Raw genomic sequence first — 22925 nt, 5'->3', positions numbered from 1 at the left:
AAATATCTTGTACTTTTTCTTCAAACACGCAAACGAATATAACAGATATACGCATACAAATCAAAGTAAAGCAAAATGTCACAAACGTCAAAAACGTGGTCGTCCCACGTGGTCCAAGTTGTCAAACTCAAATCGACCAATAGCAATCGGGAGATGTTTCTACCAATAGGAGCTGCCGTATTCGTCACGTGGGCTTAGGGTGAGTGACGTGATGTACAACAGCGCGCCCACGTGAGTGGAGGGCAAAAGTATTCAGTCTGAGCCGGGCCCTCGGAAGGGTAGGACCTATGCCGCTGGCAAACCCTTGCACGTGGTAGTGGTGGGGGTAAGGTTCGGCAGTTCGGTTCACTGCCGTCTCAATCCTACATATATAGATTGAGACGGCGATGGTTCGGTTATTGATGTTGGGGAGGAAGGGGCGTTATCGTTGAAGAAGGGATTGGATATGGGTGGGGTATAGTAGCCATTACTGAATGAAAACAGCTCATTTGCGAGCTTTAATCTGAAAATGCAACAACCCGACAACATTATCGAGATCATTTGGCAGTTGCTCACAATCTTGTAACTTATTTATTACTCTGTACAGAATAACATCATCTGCGAAAAGCCTTATCTCTGATTCCACTTCTTTACACATATCATCAATATATATAAGAAAACATAAAGGTCCAATAACACTGCCTTGAGGAATTCCCATCTTAATTTTTACAGGGCAGGATAAGGCTTCACCTACTCTAATTCTCTGAGTTCTATTTTCTAAAAACAGAGCCACCCATTCAGTCACTGTTTTATCTAGTCCAATTGCACTCATTTTTGAAACTAGTCTCCCATGATCTACCCTATCAAATGCCTTAGGCAGGTCAGTCGCGATAGAGACCAATTGACCTCCTGAATCCAGGATATCTGCTATATCTTGCTGGAATCCTACAAGTTGTGCTTCAGTGGTATAAACATTGCAACAGTATGGCTTCTCTTCTGGTTGTGTCCGCATATGAACAGTTAGGTCAGACTGCCTTTCTTTTTGAATGATTTGCCACAGACATTGCAGCTCTTTGGCGTCAGGCCTGTATGGGCCCCGCATATGACCGGTCAGACTGCCTTTCCTTGTGAATGATTTGCCACAGTCATTGAAGCTGTAAGGTTTCTCGCCTGTATGGGTCCGCAAATGTTTGCTTAGTTTGCCGCTTTTTATGACTCGCCTGTATGTCTCCGCATATGTTCGTTAAGTTTGCCTCTCTTTATGAATGATTTGCCACAAACATTGCAGTTGTATGGCTTCTCGCCTGTATGGGTCCGCATATGATCGGTTAGCTTACCTTTCTGTATGAATGATTTGCCACAGTCATTGCAAATGTATGGCTTCTCGCCTGTATGGGTCCGCATATGACCGGTTAAAATCCCTTTCTGTATGAATGATTTGCTACAAACATTGCACCTGTATTGCTTCTCGCCTGTATGAGTCCGCATATGTTCGGTTAGTTTAACTCTTTGTATGAATGATTTGCCACAGTCATTGCAACTGTATGGCTTCTCGCCTGTATGGGTCCGCATATGACCGTTTAAAATCCCTTTCAGTATGAATGATTTGCTACAAACATTGCAGCTGTACGGCTTCTCGCCTGTATGGGTCCGCATATGAACGGTCAGAATACCTTTGCTTGTCAATAATTTGCCACAGACATTGCAGTTGAATGGCTTCTCGCTTGTATGGGTCCGCATATGTTCGGTTAGTTTACCTCTCCGAATGAATGATTTGCCACAGATATTGCAGTTGTATGGCTTCTCGCCTGTATGGGTCCGCATATGAACGGTCAGAATACCTTTGCTTGTCAATGATTTGCCACAGACATTGCACCTGTAAGACTTCTCGCCTGTATGGGTCCGTATATGAACGGTCAGATTGCCTTTGCTTGTGAATGATTTGCCACAGACATTGCAACTGTTAAGCTTCTCGCGTGTATGGTACCGCATATGTTCGGTTAGACTACCTCTCCTTATGAATGATTTGCCACAGACATTGCAGCTGTATGGCTTCTCGCCTGTATGGGTCCGCACATGAACGGTCAGACTACCCTTGCTTGTGAATGATTTGCTACAGACATTGCACTTGTAAGACTTCTCGCTTGTATGGGTCCGCATATGTTCGGTTAGATTACCTCTCGCTATGAATGATTTGCCACAGACATTGCAGCTGTGTGGCTTCTCGCCTGTATGGGTAAGCACATGAACGGTCAGACTACCCTTGCTTGTGAATGATTTGCTACAGACATTGCACTTGTAAGACTTCTCGCCTGTATGGGTCCGCATATGAACGGTAAGATTGCATTTGATTGTAAATGATTTGCCACAGAGAACGCAACTGTGAGGCTTCTCCCCTGTATGGGCCCGCATATGTTCGTTTAGTTTACCTCTTTTTATGAATGATTTACCACAGATATTGCACCTGTTTGGCCTGCTGCCTGTATGGGTCTGCATATGTTCGGATAGTTTAACTCTCTGTGCGAATGATTTGCCACACACATTGCATTTGATTGGCTTCTCGCCTGTGTGGGTCCGCATATGATAGGTCACCCTGACTTTGCATGTGAATGATTTGCCACACACATAACACCCGTATGGCTTCTCGCCTGGACCGGACCGCATATGATCGGTCAGACTGCCTTTCTGTATGAATGACTTGCTACAGACGTTGCAGCAGTATCGGTTCTCGCTCGTGTGAGACCGCCTAACGCCCGGCCTTTTCCTAAAAATTTTATGGGATACTGAGCATTCGTTTTTAATCCCACCTTTATTCAATCGCGTGTCCCCTGTCAGCATTTTCCTCTTTGTAAAGCATTTATCAGAAAATCCGCACACTTGGCGCGGGTGGATCCTGAGGTATTTCGACAAGCTACTGGGTCCATCTTCCTTGTGTCTCTTCAGATGTCGCAAGAGGTCCAACTTCCTAGCCAGGACTTCACTGCACACACTACACCTAAAACTAGATGATCCGCCGTCTGGAGGTTGATGATCTCTATAGCTCACCTCGGGTCTCGATCTACAATGACAAATTAAAACCATGTGACCTATAGTTCAACAGACAAATCCACTACAAATCTCACACAGGGGATTTGCTACTGGACATTCCAATCACTGATATCCAGTGCAGAGAGCTCGTTACTCATAAACATTACATTCCTGAAAGTAAACATCATCTGAGGTTAAATTTCAAAAGCTCTCACTTGTTACGAGAATATGTTGCGTCTTTTCTCAATCACGATATCACGCGCAAGAAACTTGTCACGGTTTAGAAATGTACGAGTTAATTTTGAAGAAAGCATGAGAAGTGGTCCAGCCTAAAAGGGTAAATATTCGTACAAGCTCTTTAATCCAGCACATATTATTTTATCGAAATCCGTAGTCTGTTCTCCTACATAAAGAACGGCATATGCTTTCGAGTTTTGATCTTGTTGAAGCACTCTGCGCTTTGTTGCAGGCAAGTAATAATTTTTGTAATGGACCTTGTTCTTGAGGTTGTTTGAGAGAATGTCTGTGTTGTATATATTAATAAAGTTGAGAACTTTTGTCGACATTCAGCAAGATCTGTTGAAACATGGCTAATCATTTATGAATGTTATTTTGTCACACAAATATACATATTGTGTTTGTAAATTGTTATCATATCACTATACCATTTTATTATGTCGCTGTGTCGCTTTTCCGAAATATGTATCTTTGATGTGCAATCAAACATAGCCAACCTACATATAGGACGGTAGGTTTATACAAGGACGTTCATACTTCCTACCATGTAAACATCAGTCTACGTCTTAATTCCTGTATTTAACGCGGAAGCCACTAATCCTGATGAAATCCTGGAAAAGCTGAAATATAACAAGTATACGACGGCTCTCTCGCTAGCATTGATACTGTCTTTTCTCCTCAAGACACTGCTGTTAAAGACATTATGAAGGCAACACAGAATATGGCATTGGTGGTAGCGTTTTATTACAATGTTCTAATATCCTGATTTTGAAACCAAACGCAACCTATCATGCCCTTGAATATTCTTACACGTATTACTTTAACAATACGGATAGAAGGAGCATGAAAATCAATGCTTGAGCCAAAATTCGAGATGACAAGACGTTGAATTGCACCGTAGTGGATATTGCTGCTATGTAAAGGAAGGAATATTATTCTATTTATTTCAAAAGATCACGGGCAACGAGATTATTTTTAGTGGATTAATAACATAGTTGGATAGCATCCAATTCTGTGCCTGTCTCCCCACCACTGAGTAGTTCTAAATATTCTACGGAAGAAGGGTTAAAGGTGAGATCCGCTTACAACTGCCACATGGGAAAATCGATCACGCAGGCTAAAATATATCGTAACATGACCTGGTACTTTCCAATTCATGCTGTATGAACTGAATTCACATGGCCCAGTCGAATGCATGACTGGCTCACAAGCAAAGTAATGGGAGGCTCGACCATGCATTGTTACTGCACTCTTTGGAGAAAATAAGTGGACAAATGAAAGGGGGGCATTGATTCCAGATATGACAGACTAAATCTCTTGATCATCAAACAAGATATTGATGTTGACACCACTAGACAACAGGGGGCAGAAAATACGACACTGGATGGTATGTCATGCGTTCTGTGGCATATCACACCAAGCAAACGTGCAAAAGCCTGTAACCCTTCTTTTTTACGTGAATACGCGATTCCTGTGACAAATAATTTATCAGGTTCACAATTAGTTTTCAGTAAAATAATGTTTCATTTTGCATTGATAAATATTCTACACGAACCAGCTATATTGCTGTAACACGTGGCGCGTCCCAGGTGACGGATACGGGTTCCCCGCTGGCCTGCCGATGAATATGAGCAAAATATAAAAGCTATCGCGTACCAAACATGTACAAAGTCTTTAATGGCAACTTTGGCGGAGATGGAGACGTTCACTAGGGACCAGGTGGCGGAAGAGGTACACTAAATTTCTGGAAGTTAATGCAGAAAAGAGGGTAGCGTTTCTTCTCTAGAGGAGTGGCTGCAAAAGGCATCTGTTCTCCATGTCCGCAGCTGCGTTACTAAATTCCGTCATGAGCCCTTAAATGCTTCAAGACAAGCCGGCCGTAAAATAATACCGCTAAATCATTACAGAAATATGTCTCATGGTAACGGAGCCAAGGTTAGTGCAGCCCCTGGAAGGGACGCATATTGGCAGTGCCCAGTCAGCATGAAAAGTATGCTAGGGTTGCCGTCGCACGGGCTGTGACGGCTAGCCATGCTAGTACCCCCATTTTGTATCCCATCATTGAATTATGCCAGGATGAAGTAGCGAATAAGCCACTGCACTTGAGAGAAGGCTTGTAGGCATCTGAGAGGTGCGGAAAAAAAGATGGAGTAGAGAAAAGTCATGTGAAACGATATGTGGTTACTAACTGGTGTACAACAGAAACCGAAGAACAGCTCATGGTGTTGACATTGTCATATCAGCTAAATTTGACGGTTCAGTCTCCGAGGTGCAAAAGTTTGACAATCGCTTGATGTAACTCGTCCGCATTGGGGAGAGAAGGAAATTCCAATGTTTCAGCGCAACGATCCACAAAGTGACGTGCGCATGGAAACCAAAGATGCGTTCTGGGCACCGCCTGACAAGAAGACCGCTGCCGCTGATCTGAATGGATGTGTCGGACCGAGGAAAGCAGAACAAACAGTCCATGGCGTTCATGGATATGGAGAAAAGAACGACGATGCCCAACAAATTCGCGATTATGTAGAAACTGATCATCGCAAACACACGGTTCAAAAAGAGTGATATTCATCTACTTTGTACTACAGTGGCCCCCATCCAATTGGCATTGCCTACATCCTTGTGAGAGGGTGAAATCTCGAAGATGTTCTAGAGATAACAGTTGCCCCTTATTAAATCCTTGCGATGCAACAACGACCAGTCTTCTAAGCTGTGGATAAAGTCACCAAGAGCCCAATACTTCACAGGAAATAGACAAATTGGGATCAAATGGTTGCCCCTGAAGAAGGAGACTAACGTCGTTGCAAAAGTTACAGAGTCACAAATCACCATAGTTGAAGTGAGGCGGACTAAACTGAAAGACGCCTTTCGCTCTATTCCTGGAACAATTAAGTCAGGGCGACGACAACGAAGGATTAAACATGACATATGGCCAAGGAATGAAGATGTTAAATATGGAGTACGGTTGAAGAAGCAGCTGTACCACGAGTTTCTTGCTCGTTGGAATGCCTACAAGGCAGCCACTCGTAAAATGAAGGAGGTATTTGCGTAACAAAATCAAACCGGTAGGCAGGTCTATATGTGAAACATGACATGCGCGAATTCGAGCGGAATTTTTAACGGCTAGTCCAATCGAGCCATCGCAAAACGTCAGAAGTCAAACGTTTTTACTGCATCAATGAGGAAACAGACGACTTGCTACTGGACAGGCGGGAAGCGCGAGTACACTGGTGGAACTATTTTGACAACATCTCAATCATGGAATTTCCGTTTCTACCAATCCTAATCACCTCCGCTGTTGAAGGTCCAACGTAAGAAAATTACGTCACTGAAGTCCAGACTATGCTGGAGGAAATGAAACCAGGGAAAGCCATCTGTCCCGATTATCTTCCAGCAGAGTTTTGTTTCTCTCAATGGGGGGATGCAGCAGTGTGGCTAAAGCAAGCTTTTCAACCATATCATCAAAGAAGGTCAAAAACAAACAGACTAGCGATGGAGTATCCATTCAGAAATAAGGGAAGCCCTGCCGATTTTTCTATTCACGGCCCGAACATACTTCTGAGCCTCACAATGGGAGACTGAGAACAAATCTTCGACAAAAGGATTAGCGATTTAGACAAACAAACAACAAGCCAAGCTGGATTTGTGTAAAATTGTGGCGCAATAGGAGAAACCCATGCTGCCGGACTGTTACTTGCGAAACACTTTGAAAAGAATAAGAGGCTTCATCACAAATTTCTGGACCCTTAGAAGCCCTTCCATCGGGTACTTCATGACCTAATCAGTCAGCCCTACAAGTACATGGCATTCCAGAGCACCTTGCTGAGAGGGTATAATAGCTCTACAAGGAACAAATGAGTTGTGTTCAAGCTGCCGCAGGAGCGTCTGATGACTTCCGCATAACTGTAGGAGTCCATCAAGGCCCCGGCTTATCACCACTGCAGCTCATTCTTGTGATGGACATAATTACCACAAACCAGCGCAGTCCAATACCATGGACACTTCTCTAAGCAAATGATATCATTTGGCTGAAGAGAATAAGCTAGACCTGCAGCGTCAAACAGAAGACTGGAACAATCGACTAGCGCAATAAGCCCCGCGCATCAACAAGAACAAGACAGAATACATTGCATTACATCGTCGAGAAGTTGGAACCATGCATGTTGACGTTGAAGATATAGCACGAGTAGAGATATTTAAGAATATTTGCTCCACAATCTATGATTATGGCCGACTTACTGATGAAGTCAACTTAAGGATATACAAAGCCTGACTGAAGTGGAGAATGAAAACAAGCGCCCTTCCGAACTTTGGACGAAGGGCCATCTCTAAACTAAGTTCTACCGAACTGATATCTGTCCTATCAATATCCATCCTGTCGTTTTCTACGGCAACGAATGCTGACCAGCTCTAGAGGCAGAACGCCAACTAAGCATCATGGATACGAAGTTGCTTAGGTGGAAGGCTGGCATAATTAGACTAGATCACATTTCAAATGATGTTATTAGAAAACGTTTTGGCATTGCACCGATCCAGAAGAAAATTGGGGAAAGGCGTGTGGGCTGGTTTGGGCATGTGTTGCGTGTAGAGGACGATATATTGGGAAAGTCACACTATTACACAGAAAGTCGATGAAAAGAGGCGCTAGGGACGAACCAGACAGCATAGACTGATAAAGTGCACAACGGCCTGAAATTTGGAAGACTACATGCAGACATGGCCCGAGACCGATCTAACTGGAGTCAATGAACCACAACATCGGACCCTGCCACCAGATGCAGACTGATGAATATTGTTACAAAAATGAAATGCAATGGATATTTTACACATCCTAACATTCAAATTAGTTCATTGTATGTTCAAATTTTCTCCCCTAATGCCTATGTCCGATATCTATAAAAACTATTTTTCAAAAAATAGTGTTTGAATGTCTGAACGCTTCTGGATTTCGTGTTTAAGTGACTCCTATAAATGCATTGTGAAGAAAAACTTATAACTCAAAAAATAAAAAAATTGGGTATATCTGTGTTAAATGGAAAGGGCAGTTAGAATATCCGGTGAAATTCTATGAGTACCTACAAGAGGGGAGTCCGTCAGTGTATTCTAGCCTGAATAGAATTTTGCAATTCATATGTCTGCTTACATACGTCATAGACAGCAGACGATCATATTAATCAGTTTGTTATTTTCACTCCGATCACGCCTATAAATATGAAGACCATGGAGGAGTGGCACAAAGTGGTCAGCTCAGGGACATGTGACACTCAAGGCTCTAAGGCTGGAAGGAAGCCACATAACTAAGTGGTTACTTCAGGACCATGTGTCTCTACACAAACGGAAGTAAGCCTTATCACTAATTATTTAGCTCAGGACGATGTGTCTCTCCACAAATGGAAGGTAATCTCATCACTAATTGGTAACCTCAGAAATACGTGTATTTCCACAAGTCAGCAATTAGGAAATTTTATGAATCTTAAAATCTTTTCTTATGTAATTCAATACCCAACTGGCATGGCAAATAGTTTAGACATTTTAAAGGAAGTCATTTAAGTTGCGGCATGATATTTGCTGAAATGAGAGTGAGGAAACAACAGCGCCTGAGGTGAGATATAAAACAAAGTGGGAAGTAGCAGATAAGATCCGGTCGGCTGAATCCTTCAGAAGCATCTAAAATCTATGATGTAAAATGGACTAAGCTACGTAGGCAATGGACTGTCCTCTGACATATACGCTAAGAAAAAAGAAGACACATAAAATGCATGTCGCTTTGCAGGTCTCTGCACAAAATATGTTTAGAAATTAGAAAGCTAATTTTGACTCCATCAAAAATAGAAATATGATTGTGTGTGAAAAGGATTCATAAGCAACATTTTGACTGGTGGTCATAATACAAGATTGTTCTCTAACGTACCCTATTGTGTCCTGTTACACATGAATTACAAAGAAACAGAGAGTGTGAGCTGGTACTTGGTAGTTCTGAGGACCGACATGAATATTTCTTGCCACTAGTTGTGAAAGTACAGTAGGAACAAGTCAGTGCATCACATAAGAGCCGAGAAGACTCTAACCACTCACAAAATCAAATAAACCATTCAGAATTCATAGTTTCCATCACAAATCTGGTTTGAAGTCAAACCTTAGGCTATGACTAGCCATCGCATGACCTGCTGATACAAGGGCTTCGTTAAGAGCACCAGTCCGAGACTATACAATCATTTCACACAGATTATCAAAGATCACTTCACACAGTAACCAACAAAGGTGTGACAGCAAAAAATTAATTTCCAATGTCACAACTACAGTTCAAAAACACTACTGCATTAAATGTTTTAAAACAGGACATACACTTGTGGTACTTTGTAAGGTCAGTGACAATAATTACAATTTTGAAAGAATATTATATCACTACGTTATTTACCTATTATTATTATTATTATTATTATTATTATTATTAGCATAGGGCAACAAGTATATATACAAATATATAGTATTTACAAATATACACAGACAAGAAACATGTTTTATAGCAGAATGTCCAGTTGAGTGATCCACTGTATAGCTTCCTCTGTTGGTTCCAAAAAAGTCACTCGGGCTACCTGTGTAGGAATGTCGTGTACATTCACTTACAATATGGGGATCATCTGTCGAGATGCACCACAGTCGCACTCTGGTGATGAGATATATTTCCACTTATAAAGGGCATCCCTGCATCGTCCATGATTTGTTCTCACCCAATTCAGAGTGGTCCAAATCTTACGTGGAAGATGACGTTCACCAGAAAAGGTGTTGTGTAAGGAACTGTCTGTGGAAACTTTCCAGCGACTTCTCTATTCTTCTAAAGGGTGAAAATTCCCATCAGCCAATGCGACAGCATCATGCAAAGATGGATGTCGTGACTCCAACCTCGTTACCTTGAGAACAGGAATATCATCCAAAACAGGCAGTTGCAGGTTCATTTCTATCTTCTTGAACTCTCGGATGGGAGCATTTTATCTTTTAAAAACAGGTGGCATTATACCTGACAGAATTGGGAGCCAATAAAGGGATGTGGACTGAATAGTACCAGATATTAACCGCAAGCTAACATTCAGTTCAGTATCAATTAGTCTTCTATATGGGCTATCCAGCCAAACTGGTGCACAGTACTCACCACACGAGAATACCAGTCCCAAAGCAGATCATAAAGTCTTTGCTGATGAACCCCAACTTGAGCCATACAATTTCTGAAGGATAATATTACATGTTTTAAGCTTTTTTGACAGATTCATAAGATGTTGTTTGTAAGATAGTGCACCCTTGAAAATTGGTTATTGGTTTGTATGGAAAGAATATCTTATTACTGGGGTGGAATAATGCATAAAATTATCATCCAGGAAGGAGATTTCAACTCTGACTGCCTCTGCTAGCACGCAGCGGAACAGGTTTTTCCCCCACCGTGTAAGCGAGTCTGGTTTTTTTTGTACCTTGTTGAAGACACCAGATGAGTAGCACGTGGACACGAACTCTACGAGACCAAAAGCGATCAATACTTTGAGATTTTGACGTCATGATATTTAACCAATTGGATCGCAAGGTTAGCCCGATCGCTAAATCTCAGCCAATAAAATTCAACTAACAAACACACCTACGTCTTGAAGAAATAAATACCCATGTATCTGAACATTACAAGCATTCATTTGATGAAAGATGATATTTTTTCTGCTTCTGAGGAAATTTTGAGATACGGAAATATTGGAAACGCAGCAGTTCAGATTTCCTTAATTTCATAAATCTGAGGAAATTTTAAAGTACGTAAAACTGTGCCAGCTTGGAGAATCGAGTGTGTGTTGGGAACTATTACTAAAACAAACTTTTTAGTTTCAGCTTTCACCAGAAGACGGAAGATTACTAGCAGTCCTGAACTATTTCGGAAGAATGGAACTTCAACATTACGACGGAGTTTGAAACTGTCCTAAGTCCTCGTCTGCTGCAGCCATGTGTAACTAAAATGTGAGGCATAATTCAGCCCAGGGGAGAATAATATCGGAGATGGAGTTTGGTTAAATATTCACTGATCATCAACCGAGTCCAGAAGCCAAGTCTACTACAGCTAAGATTTTAAATTATACTTTTCTCTATTTTCTGTTGCAATAATTATGTAGACGTAGTCCTTGCTTGAATATTTGAGATCATTTCTAATAGTCTTTGTAGTTAGGAATTTCACTCTTCTTTCACTGGTGTTGGTAGATTTGATGTGTGTGTGAGTGTATTTGGGACCTATAATTTGTTCTATTCGAATGAGTGCTTCGTGACATGTTCTCACTGTCCCATGATAAGTCGAGGAAAGTGTTAAAAATATTTGACCCATGCGATAACGTTTATTAATTTATAAATTAATGATGGAATAATTTTTGAATTATTTGGGACAGAATATCGACGTGTTCTGTGAACTTAGGATTTTTCCTTGATGCTTTGTGGTTTACCATAGATTCGAGATAGGATAGAGTCATCTATGATTTCATCAAACCATAGCCTACGATGACGCGACCGCGCGCGCATAATAATAATAATAATAATAATAATAATAATAATTGACATTATTACGATCTAATAGAATGTTTAAAGGTCATGAGTGTAATTATTACTGTGCTTATAAGTGATTAATGTGTGCTATATTGAAGTAGATGTAGGCCTGGAATATTGGTCGTGGCTTGAATGTCCACAAATTTTGCATTTACTGTTATTAGTATTTTTGAGACTTGTAAATGGATCTTAAGATAGGATTTTATTTGTGTGTCCATTACATGAGTCAGTTAAGGAAGAGAGTGTGTCTTTGAACATAATTTCTTCTTATGCAGCACATATTGATCGATAATTTCAGATAATACGAGATTAAAAATAACGTAGTCGTGACTCATAGACCGTATGCGCGAATGCTTATTTATCTATGACTGTAGGCAATTCTATGGAATTTTAGTGATGAATTCTACTATAAAATTATCCTGGAACATCGTCGTGGAATCTATTTCATTGGAAAAGTGATAATCCCGCTACAATCACACACCAAACGATCGTAATGGTAGCCCTTGTCTGATATCGTCATCAGGAGAAACTCTCATATTTCAAATAAAATTTAAAATTAAAAATCAAGAGATAGGTTTCGATAAATCTATTTGATAATATTACCGTGGACCAAAGCTTGAATGTGAGATGGATATTTTGTAAATGTGATTTTCATGGTGATATTTCGTCATGATATGCGTACGCTGTGTGCGTAAAGTTTCGAATTTCTTGTTGTTTTGTGGCGAGCATATTTGGCTCAATTATAAATCTTTAAGCAATTTTACGACGGAATAAGATAGATTAGGATCTTTGCTTCGAGGGAAAATACTTAAGCAAGGATCGCGTCAATGAACTAAGCTCACAAAATGTAAAATGTTTAACTTTACAATGCGAGAATTTAAGTCATTATTGAGAGTTGTGCACAACACTAGGTCAATTGACACAAGAGTAAAAATCGAATGAGTTGAATATTGGACTTAAAATAATTTAAGTAAATAATTTGAAGCATAAGTAATTAATTAGAATAATATTTGATTAATAGAAATGATTTTTTTTATTTTCCATGTGAGGTAAAAATTTGACTCACGGCTAAATAAATCGCAGAGTATTGTTAATTTAAATAATAATTTGAAAATCAGATTTTTGATGTTTCGAGATAGGATTTTCTTAAATAATAAGTTAATTAATTTCCTAATACGATTTATTAAGACTCAGTTTCGTATCTTTGCAGAATGCAATTTAATGAAGAACTGTGGGTGAATTCCAGCAGGGAAGAGCTAAATATTTTTATTCAAGATTTTGAAAATATTAATGGAATTTGGAAAGTGCTAATATTTTATTTCATAAATGTTAAAGCCCATTTTTTAAGTGTTTTCATTTGTAGTCAGTCATTAGGTTGTCCCTATCCTCAATAATTTAGCGTTGCCTGTAAGCGAACGTTCCGCCTCTGGGACTTTTGCTTACCGGCTGAGCTGCCCGGCAAAACGGGGGCAATAGTGTGCGATCAAGTGTAATCCACAAATATTTGGGATAGCTGCTATGCCGAAGTTCTTGGTGACAAAAACGTATGTGAAGTTTAATGCCAGCTTGACGATTATTCAGGTGAAAACATGACACTTCTGTTTTGTTAGATTTAGGACACAGTTGCCATTTCTTGAAGTACGTTTCAAGTGATATCAGGTCTCTTTGTAGCACTTCTTCTGTCACACTAAGGTATCGATTTTGAGTGGCTAGTGTTATGATATCAGCATAACAAAATGTTTGCGATGATGTTTCTGGGAGATCGGAGATATACAAATTGAACAGTAGGGGAGACAGTACCGATCCTTGAGGTAATCCATTTATGAGCTTCCTTTCTCTACTCATACTATTTCCCATACACACTCGAAACCTTCTGTCATTGAGCATATTGCTTATAACCTGCACGATGGTCCTACGGGGTGTAATTCGGAGAAGCTTGTAAATTAATCCTTCTCTCCAGACTGCGTCAAATGCTGCTGTAAGATCAATGAATACAGCTGAGGTCTTGAGTTGTTTCTGGAAACCTGCTTCCATGTGGAATGTCAGTGAAAGCACTTGATCGCAGCAGCTGCGATTTGGCCTGAATCCAGCTTGATCAACTGTAATATGCTGAAAAATAGTTGCGCTGATTCTGTTGTGGAATAGCCTCTCAAAACGAAGGGCAACTGGTCTATAACTGTTTGGGTCATTGGCAGGCTTACCTGGTTTCAAGATGGAAATCAGTTTCGTTCGTTTGAATTCTGCCGGGAGTTGTCTGTTCTGTAGAAGGTCGGTAAAAAACCTTAACAGCCAACTTCTTGCATTCTTCCCTAAATGAATGCGAAATTCTGGATGAATGTCGTCAAAATCTGGAGCTGTACTTGGTTTAACGTCTTTGAGAGCAGCATTGATGTCTTGCACCGTAAGCGGTTGTGAATACCTTGATGTGCGTGGTGTTCTTGATTCCAGAGTTTGGAGCTGGCGCCGTATGTATTTGGTACGTTTCTTATCTGATGGAATTTGGGAAGTTGTGACGATGTTAGATGCTACTTCATCCGGAGTAACTCCAGGCTGTTGCTTCACCAAAGGTGTCCTTCATCCAAGTTTTCTGCGGTGCCCCCAAGATCTTCTACTGGAATGAGTTAGGTCGATATTCCCCACTGTCTCAATCCACCGTTCTCTCCGGGTAGTATCCATGCTGGAAAGAAGTTCATCAGCTATGTCCTCATCACCAGTATGCAGATATTAGTTATAGAGTGCATCAGTCTCTACATTCCAACCAGGGATGTATTCTTTTCTATGGCATACTCTTCTTAGCCGCCATCATAACTGCATCTACGAAACGCTTGTAATTGTGCTTGGGAGCAATCCACCTAACACATTTATCCAGTTCAGTGGTGAATGTTGACCAATTTGCTTTTCTGAAGTTCCCCTGAGCATGTGGTATTGACCGTACAACAGGAATTTTCATGCCAATGTCCACTACAATGGGGCCATGTTGACTGTGGGGAAAATGTCTTAACACTTTACGCCTGGTATGTAAGGGCTGTCCTGCATCATTGCAGCTAACAAATCACAAGTCAGGATTGAAATCCCTATTTCATGCAGCTGACTGGAAAGTACCAAGATCTTTTGGGTCAAAAATCAGATGGAGATTGTTCATTTCTGTCTATTCTACGAGTTTCTTTACACATTCATTGTCATTCGAGTACTTCCATAGTTCGTGATGGCTGTTGAAGTCGCCTATATAAACTGCAGGGTGTTGAGCAGTCGGGAGTACGGTACCTGACCACTGTGCATTTGGGGATTTATAAATGTTAAAAATAGTAATATGTGCCACACGCACAGCAACACAATGGATGTCTTCGTCTTCGTTTTGAAAGAGTATTGAGGCATCTTGGATATTATTACGAACATAAGTAGCTATACCATGTGCACTGTGATATGTTGCACCAAGAGCTGTGAAACCATTAATGAGGCACCTTTTCCGAAACTCTTCTTCATTGGCTGTATGGATTTCAGTATACCCACATCTATATTATTATTCAGGATAACTTTGGATAGGTAGTCACATTTTGCTCTGCTGATGCTTTCTACATTAAGCTCGAAAACATGGATGAAAGGTCCGATGTTTCTTGTCTGGTAGCTCTGAGAAGAGCCATTTCCATGAAATACATCTGCCACTGCTGGAGGATCTTTAAAAAGATAGGTTCAGCAGCTACAGTTATTGCTTTCTTAACACCACCCGGGGGTCACGTGTAGGGCACTCTGAGGGTAAACCTACATACGTGAAACAATAATGTACCGCCTATTTATCTACTTTTATGAGATAATAAATTCACTTACTTGAAGAATTCTGAATTTTTTTAGGCAAAGTGCACAAATTTAAAACTCCACTTGTACCTTTCCATTTTATTAGTTAATACTAATTGTGTAAGTATGTTTGCAATCAACACACTAGAAGCACCTGACTGTCAATGAACACTAAAATCAATCAGAAAGTGTGACCACATCACTGGAATGAACATAAATTCAATAGCACAATTTTTTTAAGCTTACAACAATGCACAAGTTTTATTTGAAAACTATGATACCGAAGATGTAGCATAACTGACCTCAAAGTTTCATTTCTACAACACATTATCTGCTTTGGCGTCCACAAATGGAGGAATCTGACTTAACACACAAGAGAACAGAAATGATCAGAAAAAAGGAATCTAACCAAATAATTTCAATATGACATTCTTTGAGTCATCACATTATTGAACTCAGACATCATTATATTGATTAATGAAACTGATTATGTTAGTTTTAAATATTTATTGTTTACTATGTACATAAAACTTAACAATTTCGAATTTTTAGATTTAATTTTTAATCTACAAATATCGCTTTTTCTGTGTGTCACTGTTGGCATGAACGTATAAAAATATTACTCAGAATATCTGGAAGCAATAGCTTCAGATAGCATTTCAGATGATACGAATGTGATGAACAAATGATGCAGAGAAAGTGAAAGAAAGAACACTTTTTCATAGTTACTTAAAGGTATTGTAAACAAATACACTTCAAAAATATCTAGCTTTACCATAGATTCTTTTTGTAGATATATATTGAATAAAACTACGAGTACATGATGGAACATTAAAAATTATCTTGATGTTCCTGAATATTTTAGATAATTTTAATCAATAGAATTTTCACATATTAGTGTTTAAATGTAACCTTGTAGAGACAGGATTGAACTGATGAAAATGGCCACTTTTGCAGATAAACCAACCACTACTGAACACAACTGTGAATAGGTACAACATATTCCATATTGTATAGGACTTGTAGTATACGTACTTTGTTTCTTCTTTGATGTATGGCAACAGCTGATCATCAGTTTGTTCCTCTATGAATATTTCCTCCTTAGTATCTTTGGAAGGCTGTCAGTAAGAAATAAGAAAAGTAGAATAAAGAAGTAAGGAAACAAAAATATATAGGCCTAAAATAGAAACAGCTGAGAAAATAAATTTCATAGTGGCACAAGAAGACTACAATTAATTTATCTCCCATTTAAAAAATATATAATGGAAAGGAACAATCAAATGAAATCCCATTGAATGCAAGAGAGGTGTCTACCTTGGTGGCAAATGGCACACAAAAATACATTATTATCAAGCACTAAATTTTAAAAGAACAGAGAAGAAGACAATTTCCTAAAACAGTATTATACAAATTTTTTTCTATTAAGCACACAGCTCATCCTTAATAAATGTAAAGAATTTACAAACTCTTACTCAAAATATTTTCTGTTTTACAAACATAATCAACGCACATACCACTTGTGCAACTACTCCAAATAATACTATACAAATTCTATTAGGTTAAAATTTACATTGCATTTACTTATTTATTTTATTTTTTACCCTTTTTGGAACCTAACTTGCACAATGACCTGCTGTATTTTAACCTGAGTCCCTTTTGCCACTGCTTTTCAAACAATTGATGAGATATAAGAACATGAAAAGGAACACACTGTTGGACAGCAGTAGACACAGTAGTATAGAAAGGGAGGAACATTGCAAATTTGTAAATTTAAAATCACCTACATATTTGTGAATATTCAGCAGAGCATACATATGTACACATACGTGTATGTGAACATGTACAATTTTAGGAAAATAAATAATAGTAATCAGTATCTCCAAATCATTGCCCAATACCATTCCTTGCTTCTGTTTCTCTTTCTGTTGATCCCTAATTCCACAATGACTAGCCATTTTCTTCATCCTCTTATATTCATATTCCCCTGTTCCCATCTTCCTACATATGACTTGACTTGTCACCCCTTTGTTCATTTCCATGTTCCTATATACTTTCTTTCCAAAAACACTTCACTGTAATATCACATAATCCCACAGTACTCCCACCACTTTCCCAACAAGTGGACAATGCTTATATCATAAGCATAGAAATATCCATCATCCCCCTATGTACATCACATTAAGACCAAAAGCATAAATCAGTTAATGTCCCAATCAATGAATGAATCAATCAATTAATCAATCAAACAACAGCAATTAGGGCTGTTGGTTGTTTAAATAGAAAAGAATTGTGGAAATATATGAAACAAATTATTTCAATCACTAAATCATCTTCCTATAAGTGAACATTTGCCAAAATTTGTCCCCTTCATTTCAAACTTATCTTCATGTTGCGACCTTTCCTAGACTTAAAGAACATGATTTAAATGTATTCATCAACTAAAGTCATTCCAAGCCATCTCTCCAATGACATCTCAGAATATACTGCTTAATCAAACAACTTGTCTCCTTTCTCCAAGTCTCCCCAGCTGAAACTTTGCAACATCTCTGTAACACAACTCTTTTGTTAGAAATCACCCGCAAGAAATGGAGCTATTTCTGTGGATCTTTTCCTGTTCTCTACTCAAGTAATACTGGTGATGGTCTCACACTCTCATTGTGGCTTTGCTGGAGATTTATATGCCCTCTCCTTTACAACCCCTAAAAAAACTCATAATCATATTAAGAGATCTGTAAATTTTATTTTCAATATGTTTAAATGATTACCATAATGAAGCTATATCCTTATTATGAATAGCTAGGTACCTACAGAGATCCCCATGAAGAAATTTCACCCATCAATATAATAATAAAACCGGAGAGGACTCTTTCTATTTGTGAAACAAAGAAACTGACTTTTCACCACGTTTACAAATATAGCATTGCCCGATGTCCATCATACAATATTGTCAAGGTCTTTTTCATTTACTCATAATCCTGAAACTTATTTATTACAAAGAGCCTCATCACTTATTTCAGTTCATTATTCATATTGTTTATATATATCAGAGAATAAAGGTCTCATAATACTGCCCTGTGGGACCCAATCCCATAATTGTTACAGGATCTTATGCTCTGAGTTCTATTTTGTAGAAATACACCAGACGTGGCCAAATTTTAATGGTAAAAGGTATATTTCTACCTTTATGTAAACTATCGACCTTTATAGCCTAATCCTTGAACTTGTTTGGAGGCAAAGTTTCCACTTGGGATATCCTGGTCCACACTATTGTATTTTTTCATACAGTGGCTACAGTGAGAACCACAATGTAATTTCATTATTCACATGGTTTTGTGTCATTTTTGTTAGTGAGCATGTTCTGTTGTTTATCTTTATATCTACATATTGTTGCTGTTTGGAAGTAAATAATGTGACCTATTGTTAAGACTGTGCATTCTGTAAATTACATATATTATTGATACTATTCAGGAGTTCAGTTGTATTTCTTAAGAGTGGTCCTAGAGAACTGTCAAATTTTGAGGTTATGGGAAGACGAAGAGACCTTTCGCCAAGAAAGACACTGTCAGAGAGCTACTTCGTGAGAAACATCATTCACAACAAGAAATAGATTCTAGATTGCAAATACCACAGCAATCTGTAAGTAGAGTTTTAAAATGTGAAGATAACGGGAAGACAAAATGTGATGATGATGATGATGATGATTGTTGTTTTAAGGGGCCTAACATCGAAGGTCATCGGCCCAAGACAAAATGTCAACGTGTTGGAAACTGTGGGCAAAAGAAGAAACCAACCCCAAGGAGGAAGCAAAACTGATTAATTTGTCAGTAAACAACCGCAAGGTTACTAGTTTGGATTTACGTAAGAAATTAGAAGAGTATGGGTCATTTGTATTAGCCAGGACTCCGAGGCGAGAGCTGTTTAATGCTGGAATGAAAGCAAGATGACCTCAAGGCAAAGCGAAGTTTACTCCTGCTATGGCTGCAAAGAGGTTCCAGTGTGCCAAGACTCTCCAGAATTGGTCATCTGATGAATGGAAACAGGCAAGTCCATGACAATTACTGTAATTCCTAAATTATCATTCATTATTCCATTATAACCCAATCTAAGTGATGTAACCGTACAGCACAGTAAATGTATGAAATTCTTCTTTTAAACCTTACAGCTTATTGCATTTAATGCCAGGCTTATTTGTTTTATTTATTTCAGGTTTGCTTTAGTGACTAATTGGTATTTCCTGTCGAAGAAGAGACAAGTCAATATGTCAAAAGATAAGCAGAAGCATTCCATCCAGATTGAGTGAGGCATCCAACTTCAGTGATGGTCTGGAGAGTGTTTTCTTGGTATGGCCGTGGACGATTATATATTGTAGAAGGAACTATCAGACGTGAACAGTATAGTATTAAGAACCCCTTGGTAGCTCAGGTGCAAGAGTAGTTTGGCCAAAGTGCATTTATTTTTATGCAAGATGGGCCTCCTTGCCACAAAGCCAAGAAACAATCCAGACATGAACCCCATAGAATATACTTAGCCGATAGCAAAGAAAAGTCCAAAGAAAAATAACGACAAAAATTGGCTTGATTGAGAAGCTCGGTCAGATGTGGTGTCATGATGACGATTTAAAGAGTCAGTGTAAAATACTGTTTGAGGGTATGCCCAGTCTAATCAAGTCGCTCATGAAAGCTAAGGGGGTGCATACCAAGTACTAATGTCATGAACTTAAAAACTGGTACCATGTCATGTGTTCAATTCTCAAATTTTTAATGTTTAATAATTTGGCCATATCTTTATAGTCACCCATTTAGCCATTGTTTTATCTATCCCAAACGCACTAATTTTTTGTCAGTAGTTTCCCGAGATCTACCCTAAGAAAATCCTTAGATATGTCAATCGTGATACATTTGACTTCCTGAATCTAATATATCTGCTATATCCTGCTGTAATCCAAAAGATGAGCTTCAGTGGAGTAATATTTCCTAAATCTGAACTACCTTCTATCGAGCCAGTTGTTAATTTCTTAAATGTGTATAACATAATCAGAAAGAATGCATTCCGAGAGCTTGCATGCAACACAAGTCAAGACGACTATTGTGTAATTACTAGCTTTAAGTTTAGCACATTTTCTCTATACAGAGAGTGCTACTACACTAAGTATTCATTCATCTGGTATAGCTGTTTCATACATACTCTAATCAATATCTCAAAGAACTCACTTTCGTATATGCCCAGAAATTTTACCCATCCCAGCAGCATTTCTAGTTTAAAATTTTTGTATATTACCTTCAATGTTCCTTATAGTGGATATGTAAAGTAATTTCAAAGGATTAGGTGAAATTGTCAACTGCGTCAGGTACTGCAAAAGGACATGATCACACCATTGGTGACATATCCTATGCATCACGAGTGACGGCTGCGATGCCCATCGACTAATGAAGTATACACATTCCCATGTTGTGTAATTGCTACTTCATACCTTTCTAAATCTGTCAACATTCAACACCGTACACAGCAACAAGCCGTAGTAACACAGCTGAAAGTAATTCCAGTATCAAGGAAGACAATGTACACTGCCGGGTGGTGCTCTCAGTGCTTTTCAATTAGCATTCTGGCAGTGAAAATTGCATGAGTTGTTCCAGCACCCTTAATGAAGATGCACTGGATAGCAATAACGCCAGCGATTTCACCCAGTCAATAATGAAGGCTACTCTAAATGATCTTCTCATGTACAATTGGGTGCAATTTTGATGGTAATTTGCACATTCTGCTGAATCGTCATTTTGCTCAAAAATAGGCACAAGGATGTTTACAGTCCAATGACTGGGAACAGAGCCAGAGTCAACTCTGGCACTGAATAAGCTTGTCAGCCAGTTGATAATGAGTTCTTTAAACTGCCTCATCTTCCAGAAGTTTGCTGGATGGTCATCCGGTCCTGACGCTTTTGGGTCCTTCATACTCCTAATGGCACTCTCCACTTCCTTTGATGTGATGCATAAGATGGGACTCACCATCAGGAATAGGGTGATGTGGTAATTCAATGCATGAAATATCTACAAATGTTGTTGCCAATGATTGAGGATTTCTTGTTTGTCCTCTAATCACTGGTCATCTTTGTCTCTAATGCAGACAGTGTGCTCAATACTTGTGTCAATTTTCATCAGATGGAAAACAGTTCTCTTCGTCTTCCCTTGAGCTCAGAGGTGTACAGAGTTTATCAGGACTACACCGACAAAAATTCAAGGATGCTCTTCGTATTATGTTAAGAACAATGGTTCAATCAAACTGGCGGGAAAAATAATAATTTTGAGAAAATGAGGTTAAATTGTTACTTCCTGGTGCGCAATTGAAATTGAAAAGCTGCTGCCGCCTTTCAGGGAAGATAAGGGTAAGGAGGCGTTGTGGAGTGTATGCGCAGACAAAGATACTGCTTCCTCATACGACTTCAATATTATTGTCTCTGACAGGCAATATCCACAGTCCATTTATCTAATAGCTGTAACTGCACACACAGTTAAAGAACACACTGTATTTAAGACACACATGTTAGTCAAGGAAAGCTCCAGATTGTTTCTCCTCTCGTCTGTTTGTCGCAGTAATATTCTATATTAATTAACATGCTCGAAGATTGTGTATTCCTTCCCTCATAATATTGTAAACTCAATGAAATACTGAATGAAGGAATCAACATGCTGAGTGATTTGATTACAGTGTATGCAGAGCATGCCTTCCTCCCTTGAAGTCAAGATGGACTGCCTACGTATGCTCTTCGGATTTAGGATCGAGGTGGCCCTTACTTCTTCGCAGCTTCTCTGTATGCCCTTCACCAAGAATCCCTTTAAGAGACTTATCAAGCTTATCGGCATTGTAATTACGTTAGACAATGCTTCCAAATTTATGCTTATATTCTTGCAACACATTCGGAAGTAACCCCATGAAAGAACCTTACTCAGAAGAACAGCCAAAGACATGATTCTTGAGGTGATCAAGCTAATGCAAGTTGAACCTAACAGCACTTCAGTTAGAGTAAAACAATTCACTTCAACTAACATTTCTTGACAATGTGAACATTTGGTACCACATGATACAACAAGCAACGTCTCTCACTGAGGGACAAAGAAAAAGTGATAACAATCAAGAAAAAGGTTTATCACAATAGTTCTATGATCTTTGACTGTCCTACATCAACACAGATCTATCCATATTAAGAAACAAAGTACACATATATGTGAAGATAAACTGATGTCCAGAATTATCACATGGAATATTTGGAAGAGAAGTCTACAAAAATATTAATAAATTGCAGGGTATATGCTGTAAACGGGAATCATAGATCA

The 22925-nt window shown here is 39.0% G+C and overlaps 1 protein-coding gene across 1 annotated transcript; it reads right to left on the bottom strand.

Annotated features, from left to right (window-relative positions):
* Window positions 1–1188: 1188 nt before the first annotated feature.
* Window positions 1189–2559, bottom strand: LOC137503239 (zinc finger protein ZFP2-like). Its single transcript, XM_068230780.1, has 2 exons — window positions 2157–2559; window positions 1189–1619 (listed from the first exon to the last, which is right to left on the bottom strand). Exons 1-2 carry the CDS (start codon window positions 2557–2559, stop codon window positions 1189–1191), a joined length of 834 nt encoding a protein of 277 aa, XP_068086881.1.
* Between the last annotated feature and the right edge of the window lie 20366 nt (window positions 2560–22925).

This window comes from Anabrus simplex, chromosome X, assembly GCF_040414725.1.
Source record: "Anabrus simplex isolate iqAnaSimp1 chromosome X, ASM4041472v1, whole genome shotgun sequence".
NCBI classification, from domain to species: Eukaryota; Metazoa; Arthropoda; class Insecta; order Orthoptera; family Tettigoniidae; genus Anabrus; species Anabrus simplex.
Note: the sequence above shows the minus strand (reverse complement) of the source record. Positions and strands in the feature narration are given on the sequence as shown.

What these genes read in the sequence shown, in the direction of transcription:
- LOC137503239 (XM_068230780.1), bottom strand. Translation starts at nt 2,559, where the DNA reads ATGCGGACCCACACAGGCGAGAAGCCAATCAAATGCAATGTGTGTGGC. An exon ending in CAAATCATTCATAGCGAGAG is followed by an intron (nt 1,620 to 2,156) that starts GTAATCTAACCG and finishes GGACCCATACAG; the next exon opens with GCGAGAAGCCGTACAGCTGC.